This window comes from Alosa sapidissima, chromosome 6 (assembly GCF_018492685.1).
Source record: "Alosa sapidissima isolate fAloSap1 chromosome 6, fAloSap1.pri, whole genome shotgun sequence".
In the NCBI taxonomy this organism is placed as follows: domain Eukaryota; kingdom Metazoa; phylum Chordata; class Actinopteri; order Clupeiformes; family Clupeidae; genus Alosa; species Alosa sapidissima.
Window position 1 is genome coordinate 39,538,926 of NC_055962.1, and position 15,000 is coordinate 39,553,925.

General features: G+C 46.7%; 1 protein-coding gene across 1 annotated transcript in view; it reads right to left on the minus strand.

Annotated features, from left to right (window-relative positions):
* syne1a (spectrin repeat containing, nuclear envelope 1a) overlaps positions 1 to 15,000 on the minus strand; it is a 322,712-nt gene that overhangs the window by 205,180 nt on the left and 102,532 nt on the right. Inside the window, exons 39-45 of the mRNA XM_042094571.1 lie at positions 11,762 to 11,915; positions 10,190 to 10,333; positions 8,394 to 8,573; positions 5,376 to 5,693; positions 4,669 to 4,824; positions 3,773 to 3,943; positions 1 to 214 (exon numbers count right to left, since the gene is read on the minus strand). The exon at positions 1 to 214 is cut by the window's left edge and continues 113 nt beyond it. Coding sequence (XP_041950505.1) covers positions 1 to 214; positions 3,773 to 3,943; positions 4,669 to 4,824; positions 5,376 to 5,693; positions 8,394 to 8,573; positions 10,190 to 10,333; positions 11,762 to 11,915 — 1,337 coding nt within the window. The remainder of the gene's footprint in view (positions 215 to 3,772; positions 3,944 to 4,668; positions 4,825 to 5,375; positions 5,694 to 8,393; positions 8,574 to 10,189; positions 10,334 to 11,761; positions 11,916 to 15,000) is intronic.

The following is a 15,000-nucleotide window of genomic DNA, read 5'->3' on the forward strand; positions in this document are numbered from 1 at the left end:
CCTGGAACTCTGTGTGGAGCTTCAGGCTCCTCTCCAGGGCGCTACGTTTGGTACGCAGCCCCACCGAGAGCTGCTCCAGCTGGGACAGCCGCTCCTCCACCTCCCCCTCCAGCCGCTCCGCACCGCTGGAGTCCAGGAAGGAGGCCGCCGCCTCAGCCTGCTCACGCAGACTTTTCAGGATCCCATGACCCTGCTGCAGCTCCGCCTGCAGGGCCTGGAGACGCAGAGAGGAGACGCAGAGAAGAGACGTGAGGAGCACAGAGGAGACATGAGGAGGAGCACAGAGAGGAGACATGAAGAGGAGCACAGAGAGGAGACGTGAGGAGGAGCACAGAGAGGAGATGTGAGGAGACGTGAGGAGGAGCACAGAGAGGAGACGTGAGGAGGAGCACAGAGAGGAGACATGAGGAGACGTGAGGAGAAGCACAGAGAGGAGACGTGAGGAGGAGCACAGAGAGGAGATGTGAGGAGACGTGAGGAGGAGCACAGAGAGGAGACGTGAGGAGGAGCACAGAGAGGAGACGTGAGGAGACGTGAGGAGGAGCACAGAGAGGAGACATGAGGAGACGTGAGGAGGAGCAGAGAGAGGAGACATGAGGAGGAGCACAGAGAGGAGACGTGAGGAGACGTGAGGAGGAGCACAGAGAGGAGATGTGAGGAGGAGCACAGAGAGGAGACATGAGGAGACGTGAGGAGGAGCAGAGAGAGGAGACATGAGGAGGAGCACAGAGAGGAGACATGAGGAGACATGAGGAGGAGCACAGAGAGGAGACGTGAGGAGACGTGAGGAGGAGCACAGAGAGGAGACGTGAGGAGACGTGAGGAGCAGAGAGAGGAGACGTTAGGAGGAGCACAGAGAGGAGACGTGAGGAGGAGCACAGAGAGGAGATGTGAGGAGGAGCACAGAGAGGAGACGTGAGGAGACGTGAGGAGGAGCACAGAGAGGAGACGTGAGGAGGAGCACAGAGAGGAGACATGAGGAGGAGCACAGAGAGGAGATGTGAGGAGACGTGAGGAGCACAGAGAGGAGACGTGAGGAGACGTGAGGAGGAGCACAGAGAGGAGACATGAGGAGACGTGAGGAGGAGCACAGAGAGGAGATGTGAGGAGACGTGAGGAGGAGCACAGAGAGGAGACATGAGGAGGAGCACAGAGAAGAGACGTGAGGAGGAGCACAGAGAGGAGATGTGAGGAGGAGCACAGAGAGGAGACGTGAGGAGACGTGAGGAGGAGCACAGAGAGGAGACATGAGGAGGAGCACAGAGAGGAGACATGAGGAGACGTGAGGAGGAGCACAGAGAGGAGACATGAGGAGACATGAGGAGACGTGAGGAGGAGCAGAGAGAGGAGACATGAGGAGGAGCACAGAGAGGAGACATGAGGAGACATGAGGAGGAACACAGAGAGGAGACGTGAGGAGACGTGAGGAGGAGCACAGAGAGGAGACGTGAGGAGGAGCACAGAGAGGAGACGTGAGGAGACGTGAGGAGCAGAGAGAGGAGACGTTAGGAGGAGCACAGAGAGGAGACGTGAGGAGGAGCACAGAGAGGAGACGTGAGGAGACGTGAGGAGGAGCACAGAGAGGAGACGTGAGGAGACGTGAGGAGGAGCACAGAGAGGAGACATGAGGAGGAGCACAGAGAGGAGACGTGAGGAGACGTGAGGAGGAGCACAGAGAGGAGATGTGAGGAGACGTGAGGAGGAGCACAGAGAGGAGACGTGAGGAGGAGCACAGAGAGGAGACATGAGGAGGAGCACAGAGAGGAGATGTGAGGAGACGTGAGGAGGAGCACAGAGAGGAGACATGAGGAGGAGCACAGAGAGGAGACGTGAGGAGACGTGAGGAGCACAGAGAGGAGACATGAGGAGGAGCACAGAGGAGAACTCGTCAAATGAGTGCACATTTTCTGGATATACACAAAATATTCTCTTGCAGTGACACCTCCAGGGTTCTGTAAGAGTGAACAGTCTGCAAATATAATTATAAACTGCCAACAACTCAATACGGAACACATCTTCCTTTCAAATACAGGATGACTCCATATTTTACATAACGGTTGGCAACCCTAGTCAGTGGAAATAGCTGAGCTATTTACATATCTGTGCTAGTCAGTGGAGATAGCTAAGCTGCTAATATGTATGCTAGTCAGTGGAGATAAAGATATTTACATATCTGTGCTAGTCAGTGCAGATAGCTAAGATGCTAATATGTAAGCTAGTCAGTGGAGATAAAGATATTTACATATCTGTGCTAGTCAGTGCAGATAGCTAAGATGCTAATATGTAAGATAGTCAGTGGAGATGGCTGAGATATTTACATATCTGTGCTAGTCAGTGGAGATAGCTGAGATATTTACATATCTGTGCTAGTCAGTGCAGATAGCTAAGCTGCTAATATGTATGCTAGTCAGTGGAGATAAAGATATTTACATATCTGTGCTAGTCAGTGCAGATAGCTAAGATGCTAATATGTAAGCTAGTCAGTGGAGATAAAGATATTTACATATCTGTGCTAGTCAATGCAAATAGCTAAGATGCTAATATGTATGCTAGTCAGTGGAGATAAAGATATTTACATATCTGTGCTAGTCAGTGCAGATAGCTAAGATGCTAATATGTAAGCTAGTCAGTGGAGATAAAGATATTTACATATCTGTGCTAGTCAGTGGAGATAGCTGAGATATTTACATATCTGTGCTAGTCAGTGCAGATAGCTAAGCTGCTAATATGTATGCTAGTCAGTGGAGATAAAGATATTTACATATCTGTGCTAGTCAGTGCAGATAGCTAAGATGCTAATATGTAAGCTAGTCAGTGGAGATAGCTGAGATATTTACATATCTGTGCTAGTCAGTGCAGATAGCTAAGCTGCTAATATGTATGCTAGTCAGTGGAGATAAAGATATTTACATATCTGTGCTAGTCAGTGCAGATAGCTAAGATGCTAATATGTAAGCTAGTCAGTGGAGATGGCTGAGATATTCACATATCTGTGCTAGTCAGTGCAAATAGCTAAGATGCTAATATGTATGCTAGTCACTGGAGATGGCTGAGATATTTACATATCTGTGCTAGTCAGAGCAGATAGCTAAAATGCGAATATGTAAGCTAGTCAGTGGAGATGGCTGAGATATTTACATGTTCATATCAAAATATCCACTAGTCGGTGGAAACGCATGAGGTAAGGATGTACGCCATCAGCCAGACCAACGGATACCTTGTCTTAGCTGAATTACTGAAGCCTGGTAAGTACTTGGATGGGAGACCTCCTTGGAAAACTAGGTTGCTGCTGGAAGTGGTGTTGGTGGGTGGCCAGTAGGTGGCACTCTTACCTCTGGCCAAAAAGATCAATCCCAATGCCCCATTGCAGTGATGGGGACACTGTACTGTAGGAGATGCCATACTTCGGATGAGACGTTAAACCGAGGTCCTGACTCACTGTGGTCATTAAAGATCCCATGGCACTTATCGCAAAGAGTAGGGGGTTCCCCGGTGTCCTGGTGAAATTCCCAACCTGGATCATTCAATCTGGCCCCTAATCATCCCCCCACTGTAATTGGCTCATTCACTCCCTCACTCTCCACCTCAAGCTGGTGTGTGGTGAGCGTTCTGGCACATAATGGCTGCCGTGCATCACTCAGGTGGGTGCTACACATTGGTGGTTGCTAGTGAGGTCCCCCCTTCCATGTGACGCGCTTTGAGTGTTGACAAAAGCGCAATATAAATGTAACGTGTTGTTGTTGTATGTGTGCTAGTCAGTGGAGACACCTACCTCCAGTCTTTTTAGCTTATTCTCCATAGCAACAATATCATGACCCTCATTGGTTGATGTAATTGCACCAAAGTTCCTCTGGGCAGTGGTCAGCCAATCAGAGAAGGCTCCTGCTGTACAGTGAGCGTCCTCTATACTGCATATCTCCTCCTGCAGCTGCTGGATACTCCCCTGTGATACACACAAGGATGGGCTCAGATTTGTGCACACACACACACACGCGCACACACACGCGCGCGCGCACGCACACACACACGCACACACACACCCACCCACGCACGCACACACAGACACACACACGCGCGCGCACGCACACACAGACACACGCACACACACGCACACAGACACACACAGACACGCACATGCACACACACACACACACACACAGACACGCACATGCACACACACACACACAGACACGCACATGCACACAGACACGCACATGCACACACACACAGACACGCGCGCGCGCACCCACACGCACACATACACACACAGACACGCACATGCACACACACACAGACACATGCACGCACACACACATACACACACAGACACACACACACACACAAGCTACTTCTCACAAAATATTCCTATGAGTTCCAGTAACACTTCCGGCCTACATTTCCTGATATTTTCCATTTGGTTAAAATAAGACCTGCCTGAAGATGAAGACAAACAATTCAGGTCAAACTGCAACACCCTGTAACTGTACAGTACACACACATACACACACACACTCACCATGAGTTTCAGCTGTAATGTATGGTAGCCACACACTCACACATCCTCTCACACACTCACACACACTCACTCACACACACTCACCATGAGTTTCAGCTGTAGTGTGTGGTAGCCACACACACACACATACACACTCACATACACACACTCACCATGAGTTTCAGCTGTAGTGTGTGGTAGCGTCCACAGAGCTGTGAGGTTCTGTTGGTCAGCTGACTGCTGACGTGGTTCTCCTGCAGAACCTCCTGGACCAGAATGCTGAGCCCATCCACCTCACTCTGGTACCGCAGAGCCTCCGCCTGACAGCGCTGCAGACACACACACACACACGCACGCACGCGCACACACACACACACGGATACACACAGTATATTTACTGACAGTGTCCAAAGCAGGTTCTAGACCGGCTGAATGTAATGTAAGATTTCTTGGAGTGAGAAATGCACACACACACACACACACATGCACCACCTCACTCTGGTACCCCAGAGCCTCCGCCTGACAGCGCTGCACACACACACACACACCTGGAGCTGCTGCAGATGACACACACACTCACACACACCTGGAGCTGCTGCAGATGACACACACACACACACACACACACACACACACACCTGGAGCTGCTGCAGATGACACACACACACACACACACCTGGAGCTGCTGCAGATGATGCACACACACACACACACACACACACACCTGGAGCTGCTGCAGATGACACACACACGCACACACCTGGAGCTGCTGCAGATGATGCACACACACACACACCTGGAGCTGCTGCAGATGATGCACACACACACACACACACACACACCTGGAGCTGCTACAGATGACACACACACACACACACACCTGGAGCTGCTGCAGGTGGCGTTCTTTAGTGTGGCGATCGGAGCGGCGGTGGTTCCGCACAGTTGCCGTGACGTCCATCTCGTCCAGCCACTCGTCCAGGCTGCGGAACCGGAGGTCCAGCTGACGCACCCTGCCCACCGTCCCGTCCAACGTGACCCGCGCCTGGCCCAGCCGGGCCTGGTACCCCTCCCACTCCACACACGCCGCCTCCAGGGCCCGGCTCTCGATCTGGGGAATGCCCCACGGAACCACCCGCTCACGACACGACAGAACCGCACTCAACAGCACCGGCCCCTCAGAGCAGACACAGCGCAGCTCCTGCAGCACACACACACACACACACACACACATACATACAGGGTAAAAAGATGGGCAGGTAAAGGTTAAAGGGGTCAGGGTAAAGCTTAAAGGTTAGGGTAGGGTAAATGGGCAGGGTAAAGGTTAAAGGGGTCAGGGTAAAGGTTAGATGTAGGGTAGGGTAAATGGACAGGTTAAAGGTTAAAGGGGTCATGGACAGGGTAAACAAAGATTCTATAGTTAACTAAGATGAATCATAAGACGATTCACCAATGGAACGAAATGGCACTAGTTCCGGACTCCTAAATAGCCGTGTCAAAACATAAACTTTTCTCTGAATAAGCAATAATAACATATAAATATAATTTTGTATACTATTTTACAGTCATTGTTTGTGTGTAATGCCAATGAAACACTCTTTCGGACACGGAATGAATAATTTCATTTTGCCCCGTTAACCGAGCTAGCTAGCTAGCTAGCTAACGTTAGCACAGTAAACGGAAAGTGAATGGGAATGTTCGCTAGCTAGCTAGCAGCTAAGAACTTTGGTTAAACTTATACCCAGACAGCACACATACATCTGCCCGATGTCGGTTTCAGATCAGCATGGAATCCTCCCATATAATAATGTCGCAGGGGTATCGGCCTGAAGTCGCTTCCATGTACAGTATGTTGGCTTTTGATCGTTCCTACTATCCAAAGCAGATCCCGTTATCTGTTTTTTTTACCCCAGCTTCCATGTATGTTGGCTTTTGATCGTTCCTACTACCCAACGCAGATCCCACTCTATCTGTTCTGTTTTTGCGTGTGTAGCAGGCAGCCAGGCACGTCAGATCAGCCTCCTGGAGCAGCGATTTTCAGGTTGGTAAATTCACTCATGTAAATTGTCAGAAAATAGGCATTGTGTCAATTGTAGAACTGTTTATTTGCCTGCTAGGCTAAGCCATTACTTGGTGTACATTACTTAAAGAGCTGTTTTGGGGTAATTACAACTTCGTTGTGAACTAATTCACGTAAGCTAGTTGAGCTAACACTGGAAAATATGTTAAACCTAGCTAGCGGCTATGGCGAAATGTTAACACTACAGCATCCATGATTACCGGTACAAGGACAGCAATATGCTTGGGTGTAAGAATAGCAAGTTATTATTTGACCGTGAGACTTAACCCAGGAAAGGCTGTCGTTTTTGTATGGAGAGGAGTGGGAGCTAGGCTATTAACTAACGCTACTGTCTTGGCTGAGCTAACCTGCTGGTCGTGTCATCATAACGCCTTTGCACAGAGGAAATGCACAGATAAATGCATCAGCCAAAGTTCCCAAAGCAAATGTAGGCTACGTTTCAGTCCCAACTTTCTCTAGTCACTTCCAGAGTCCGTGTTTTGGCCGGCGTTAGCGCGCTAGCCAAGTAACGGCATTAGCTCGCCTCTGCTTGATTGAAATATCAGCTGAGTTAATGCTAATGGGTTTGAAATCTATTTCTCCGAGCTCGGTAGTGGTTCTCTGCATCTATGAAAATTCATTAACAGCAATCGGTAAGGGTAGACTTTAAAGATGAACGTGTTGCAGTGAATTAAAGGGAAACTTGGCAGGATTTCCGCCTCTGCTGGAGAAATTGTGCATTATGCTATTTCAAACTGTGGAAAAAGGTAACGATAAAGCACATGGATTTGTTTACAAGCTAGCAAAACGGTTAGCATAAGTTTGGCAGACAATGTGGATGTTACAAGGTAAGAAACACGATTTAAAAAGAGTTTCTTGTTTCTCACTTCTCTTTCCGGGACGGTAGTCGCAATGTTGCAAGGTTGGTTTTCCGCCTGGGGACGCTAGGGGCAGCGGGAAAAGTCACCATTTTCACCGGAACAGGTCATTTAACCATCCAAATGATTTCTAAACGGGTTTATTAAGTTGAAATAGTTGCCAAGTTCGCCTTTAATTGTTTTTGTCTCTTGCAGGAGAAGAACCTGATTTTTGGGGGAACATTTCTATCAGCATTTTTTCATCATTCAGACTTTTTTAAACATTCAATAAAATGAATTGAAAATATTTCTGGCATCTTTCTTGTGTCTTTATAGATCTAATCATTTATAGCCTAGTGTAAAATGTGCAATCTCAAGTTCCAACCTAAATAAATAAAGGTTGTATAAGCCGGGGGTGGGCATAGCTTTGATGAGTCGTTGAAACATTGGCTCATTGTCGTTTTCGATGATTTGCAGACATCCCGGCGATGTCTTGCCAATGAGCAAACGATGAGTCGTTGAAACATTGGCTCATTGTCGTTTTCGATGATTTGCCGACATCCCGGCGATGTCTTGCCAATGAGCAAACGCTTCCTATGCGATGTCTTCTAGACTGTAACGGCATTCATCGGCCCGACATCGGTAATATTTATGTGTGCCGTCTGGGTATATTGTTGCAAACAAACCTGAAATAACATACGTTCAGCAACTTTGTGGTAGTATACTAGTTCTAGCAAAAATATGTTAGGTTAGTTTATCAACCATCTCTGAGTCTAGAGCCTCTGAGAACAGGTGGCTGTGCACCAGAGCTTTGAGGAGACAGTGACAGATCACGAACAAAGCTATTTTTGTCTTTATTTGTTTCGTTGGAAAATACAATTTCAATGTCGGAATGTTAGGGAGAATTTACCCTCTCATGAATCGTCTCGCTTTATCAACCGTCTCTGGGGTAAAGGTTGGGCTGGTGGAGTGGACACAGACTGACCTGTAGCTCCTTGAGTGTGTTCTCCAGGACAGCGAGCTCCCCGGTGGAGTGTGTGTGTGTGTGTGAGGTCAGCTGACCCAGGCGCTCCTGCTGCTGCTCCAACCAATCCTCAAACTGGTGCAGCGCCCGCTGGTACTCCTGATGGGCCAGAACCAACTCCTCCGCCCTCTCCACAGCACACTACACACACACACACACAATCATACACACACACACACACACACAATCATACACACACACACACACACACACAATCATACACACACACACACACACACACAATCATACACACACAATCATACACACACACACACACACACACACACACAATCATACACAATCATACACACACACACAATCATACACACACACACACAATCATACACACACAATCATACACACACACACAATCTCATACACACACAATCACACACAATCATACACACACACACAATCATACACACACACAATCATACACACACAATCATACACACACACACACACAATCATACACACACACACACACAATCATACACACACAATCATACACACAATCATACACACACACACAATCACACACACACACACACAATCATACACACACAATCATACACACACACACACAATCATACACACACACACACACAATCACACACACACACACAATCATACACACACACACAATCATACACACATACACACACACAATCATACACACACACACACACACACAATCACACACACACACACACGATTATACACACACACACACAATCATACACACAATCATACACACACACACATAATCATATTGTGTGTATCATGTTTGTGTGTGTGTGTGTGTGTGTGTACCTTGGCCTTTTGTTTGATGGCTCCATAGTGTTCGGTTGCGTGTGTGTGTATGAGTGTGTGTGCGTACCTTGGCCTTTTGTTTGATGGGTCCATAGTGCTCGGCCGTGTGTGTGTGATAGTGTGTATGAGTGTGTGTGTGTGTGTGTGTGATAGTGTGTGTGTACCTTGGCCTTGTGTTTGATGGCTCCATAGTGCTCGGTTGTGTGTGTGTGTGTGTGTGATAGTGTGTGTGTGTGTGTGTGTGTGTACCTTGGCCTTGTATTTGATGGCTCCATAGCGCTCGGTTGTGTGTGTGTGTGTATGAGTGTGTGTGTGTGTGTGTGTGTGTGTGTGTGTGTACCTTGGCCTTGTGTTTGATGGCTCCATAGTGCTCGGTTGTGTGTGTGTGTGTGATAGTGTGTGTGTGTGTGTGTGATAGTGTGTGTGTGTGTGTGTACCTTGGCCTTGTGTTTGATGGCTCCATAGCGCTCGGTTGAGTGTGTGTGTGTGTGTGTATGAGTGTGTGTGTGTGTGTGTGTGTGATAGTGTGTGTGTGATAGTGTGTGTGTGTGTACCTTGGCCTTGTGTTTGATGGCTCCATAGTGCTCGGTTGTGTGTGTGTGTGTGTGTGTATGAGTGTGTGTGTGTGTGTGTGTACCTTGGCCTTGTGTTTGATGGCTCCATAGCGCTCGGTTGTGTGTGTGTGTGTGTGTATGAGTGTGTGTGTGTGTGTGTGTACCTTGGCCTTGTGTTTGATGGCTCCATAGCGCTCGGTTGTGTGTGTGTGTGTGTGTGATAGTGTGTGTGTGATAGTGTGTGTGTGTGATAGTGTGTGTGTGTGTGTGTACCTTGGCCTTGTGTTTGATGGCTCCATAGCGCTCGGTTGTGTGTGTGTGTATGAGTGTGTGTGTGTGTGTGTGTGATAGTGTGTGTGTGTGTGTGTGATAGTGTGTGTGTGTGTGTACCTTGGCCTTGTGTTTGATGGCTCCATAGCGCTCGCTCAGTCTCTGCACCTCTGCAGGGGAGCGGCTGCACTCTGACAGTCTGGATGCTTTACAGGTGATGGCCTCCAGGGGGCGACAGTGGCTCAACACCTCCTCATACAGGAGCTGCACACACACACACCACACACACACATACACAAACACGCACACACACACACACACATACATACACACACACACACAGACACACACACACATAAACATGATATACACACACATACACGCACACACACACACATAAACATGATACACACATACACACACACACACGCATAAACATGATACACATGGGGCTGTATTTTGGGCACCAGCGCATGGCGTAAAGCTCGTTATTCACCCGCGCAAAGCTTAATTCGGTATTTTGCACGTTTATTTTTTAAACATCGCGACATGGGGTGTGGCAATTAACAACCTAGGGAGGGGCCTGGCGCGTTGTCTAAAAATCGCTATCATACACCACCTAAACCTGGTCAGAAGTCAATGGCGAGTTGTTCATATGCTATTTTAAGAGCGCATGTCAACAGTCATATTGGCAGGTGCACGCACCATCCTTCTATCATTCATGAACGCACACCAGCGCACGTCCATGCAAAGCATTACAAATTGCACGATTACAATGGGAAACATAATTAGAATAAAGATATTACGAAATACTGTACATCTCATGATGAGTAGTTATTTACCATCATTTGCAAATTGGTAATGACGGTTAAAAGTGATTAGGGGAGAGGCGAGAGACACGTATGGAGCACAGCTGAAGACGCACTGTCACGAGATATAAGCAACTCCTCTGCAGGATAAATGTTGTTTTATTCAGTCATTTGAGCAATATTAGGGTAAGTGTTGCTTTTTCCAGCCTATGTTTTCGATGGTAACCCATTGTCAGTCAATAGTGAAAGTAACTGCATATAACTGTCTTTGTTGACTGACTCCTTGGTGAAGTTAGTTCACTTTGCCAATGAGTTCATATAATAGACGAGTGCAAATGCGTGAAGGCTATGCTAGGTTTTAGTAATGCATGGTTTAAGAATGACTATTTCATACGGTCTCGCAAGCAGCCTCCTTCAAATGCGCCGTTGAATGCCAAAATACCGATGCATTTATTTGGCATATCGCGCTGTCATTCTCATTGGTTTAAATGAATGTTACGCCCCAAACACACCCATATGACTGATTAAAAAACCTAGGAACACCTTGTTGCGCCAACAACTGGACATCCTACTAAATTTGAATAGACTTTTGATGAGTGACGATGCACTTTAGAATGTCATGATAGGGCTCATAAACATGATACACATAAACATGCATGCGTGTGTGTGCGCATGATGTCCAACCTTAGCCCTGCTCAGGGTCCCTGTCTTGTATATCATGTTTATGTGTGTGTGTGTATCATGTTTATGTGTGTATGTGTATGTGTGTATCATTTTTATGTGTGTGTGTGTGTGTGTGTGTGCGCATGTGTGTGTGTGTGTGTGTGTATCATGTTTATGCGTGTGTGTGCACATGTGTGTGCATGTTTGCATGATGTCCAACCTTAGCCCTGCTCAGGGTCCCTGTCTTGTCCCTCATCTCTGGGTGCTGGCGGCTCGACTGGACCAGGTTCCCCTCCACACGCTCCAGCCAGCTGATGAACAGCCCCACGTCCTCCTGGTAGCTCGTCCACTGGCACAGCGCCCCCTCCAGGTCACTGGGAGGCACAGCAAGGGAGGTCAGGGGCCAACTGCACTCAGGTGCATACAAGTACATTGTACTCCACTTTTCAGAATTGTACTGCAGAAATGTTTTAGTTATTTTTAGTAACATCAGCAGCATACCGGCTTAGTAGCTAACTGCAGTCAGTGGGATAAAAAGTTAGCATTTAGTAGCTGACTGCACAGTAGCATACAGGGTTAGCATTTAGTAGCCGACTACACAGTAGCATACAGTGTTCGTGTCTAAATACACTTAGCACCATTCAGGGTTAGCAGTTAGTGGGTAACGGGGGCTTAGTGTGATGGAGGTAGTTGGCATTTCAGTTATTGGAAATTTAGGATACTGTACATGGTTAGCGAATAGCTGCTAATGGCACTCACACTTAACAGTGGGAAACAGGGTTAGCGAATAGCTGCTAATGGCACTCAGTGGGAAACAGGGTTAGCAGCTAGCTGGTGGGCAGCCGTGACCTACTGGTTAGCACTTCGGAATTGTAACCGGAGGGTTTCCGGTTCGATCCCCGACCAGTAGGAATGGCTGAAGTGCCCTTGAGCAAAGCACCTAAGCCCTCACTACTCCCCGAGCACCGCTGTTGTAGCAGGCAAACTGACAATTCTGACAATTGACAAACTGACAATTCACTAGTTCACATTCCGTAATTTGCAAAAATATATAATAGCATAATAGAAAAGCATGTTTGGCGAAGTCTCTGGCCAGGGTCCTGAAGTGATTTGCAGGATCGTGCAGGAGTCAACTGCGCAGGCAGGAGTCGTGCAGGATTCCGCCATACACCCCAAAAATTGCGTTAAAGACGAGGGACCCTATGGCCAGGACCACGTGGAACAAATTCAACGGGAGCGCGCAAGAGAGATTTGATCTAAGAGTGATAGGTGTCGGAGGACCACGGGCCGAGAGTTTTGAGAGCTTGATCGGCTCATAAAATAATGAGTACGGCCTGCTGGGATTCCGACTGGCGTTAGAACAGCATTGAGCTGCATTTGAAACCAGAAGCGAGTAACGGAGCATCCTTAGTCTGTAGAAACAGGATGGAAAAATGTAATTAGCCAAAATTGTATAGGGCTGCAGGAGAGAGTAGATGTCACAGCCCAAAACACACGGTTGTGAAGTTCGACATCTAATGCACCCCAATTCTAGCAATTTAAGCAATTAAAATACTGTAGCTAACCGCGGTAGCTAACAGCAAGAGAAGTGGTGGCCAGCAACAAATTATTAGAGAGGATTCCGAGGAACAGAGCAGAGCTACATGCTGGTGTAGGTGCTCCCTTGGTCAGCTAGAGAAGGGCTTTAATATGCTGGCACTCTCTGAACACAGAGAGAACATTCTCTGAAAACACTCTCTGAAAACTCCCAGACATTTAAAGGAAAAAAATTCCATCCTTGCCCTCTTAGCAATGAGCGACAAAGCAACAGCTCCTGTGTATCAGCTGCCTTATGGCCAACGCCGGCATTGAGTTAAAGCGATGCTCCCTTAAATACATTTTATGATCACCACATAGATTATATTTTGTTACTATTTCACGTAGACATGGTCTCAGATGAGATGCCGAGACGGTAGCCTATAGGGTGGTGGCACCAATTCAGAGAAAGAGGGGTGAGGGAGAACCAGGGACGCGGTCCCTGGCTGGGGGAAAAACGCGGTCCCTGGCTGGGGGAAAAACGCGGTCCCTGACTGGGGAAAAGTTCAACCAAAACGAGTCTTTGCAAGCGGAGTAACACTGATGCTGCAACTTCGGCAGGTAGACTGAGAATAAATAGCCTGACTGACTGAAGGAGGCGTGGCACATTCCGTCATGCTCCTCCCAAACTTCCGTTTGTAAACGCCATTAAACATCTAACCCTAACACCAACAGTCAGGAAACATACACCATTAAACATCTAACCCTAACACCAACAGTCAGGAAACATACGCCATTAAACATCTAACCCTAACACCAACAGTCAGGAAACATACGCCATTAAACAGCACCAACAGTCAGGAAACAACATATGTGGGTCTACCTTTGCTATAAATACATTTCTGCACTTTTCTAACAACATTTTTTGATGTTTGCAGATGTTGCTGCTTCTGTTTATAACAATAAGTTTCGTGTTCCCCTCTCGTCGATGATTGGCCTGACATGTTTCCTGTCTGAGGGAAACGGTTATGGACTACGGTGTTCCACATTAGATCTTCCTGAAAGAAGATCTAGGTGGGCGGGGCCTGGCTAGTTCTAATCAGCTAATCAGCTGGTTTCCTGAGCCGTTTATCTCAAAATGACCAGGCAGACACATTTTTAATGGCCAAAACTAAACAATGCTTTTCATAACTATAACTAAGTAGCCCATTATTAGAGAAATATGGTGGTAAAAATATACTATCACTATTTTATCATTAGCCTATTATACAGCTTTATAAATATACTTTCACTATTTTATCATCATTAGCCATATTATTACACAGCTTTATAAATATACTTTCACTATTATATCATTAGCCATATTATTACACAGCTTTATAAATATACTATCACTATTTTATCATTAGCCTATTATACAGCTTTATAAATATACTTTCACTATTTTATCATTAGCCTATTATACAGCTTTATAAATATACTTTCACTATTTTATCATTAGCCTATTATACAGCTTTATAAATATACTATCACTATTTTATCATTAGCCTATTATACAGCTTTATAAATATACTATCACTATTTTATCATTAGCCCATTAAAGTAGCCCATCATTATACAGCTTTTCAGAACGCTACAGAAGTTCACAAGTTCCATTCAAATGAACCTCACGGGCCTTACGGGCCTTCCAAGTGTTCAAATGAACGGGCCTCAAATGAACTGGCCTTCTCAATGTTCAAATGAATGGGCCTTCTCAATGTTTTTCCAATGCATTGGTCTATCTTGGTCAGTAAGACATGTTAAAGAAGTTTGATTTACTCGTTTTAGCAAGTAGCTGCTTAGCCTATCGGAAACTAAATCCTGACTATGCCAACATTGGGCGAACAGAGTTGATATGGCAAGCCAGTTTAACGTGACATAGTATTAAGTATGTATAAGTATACT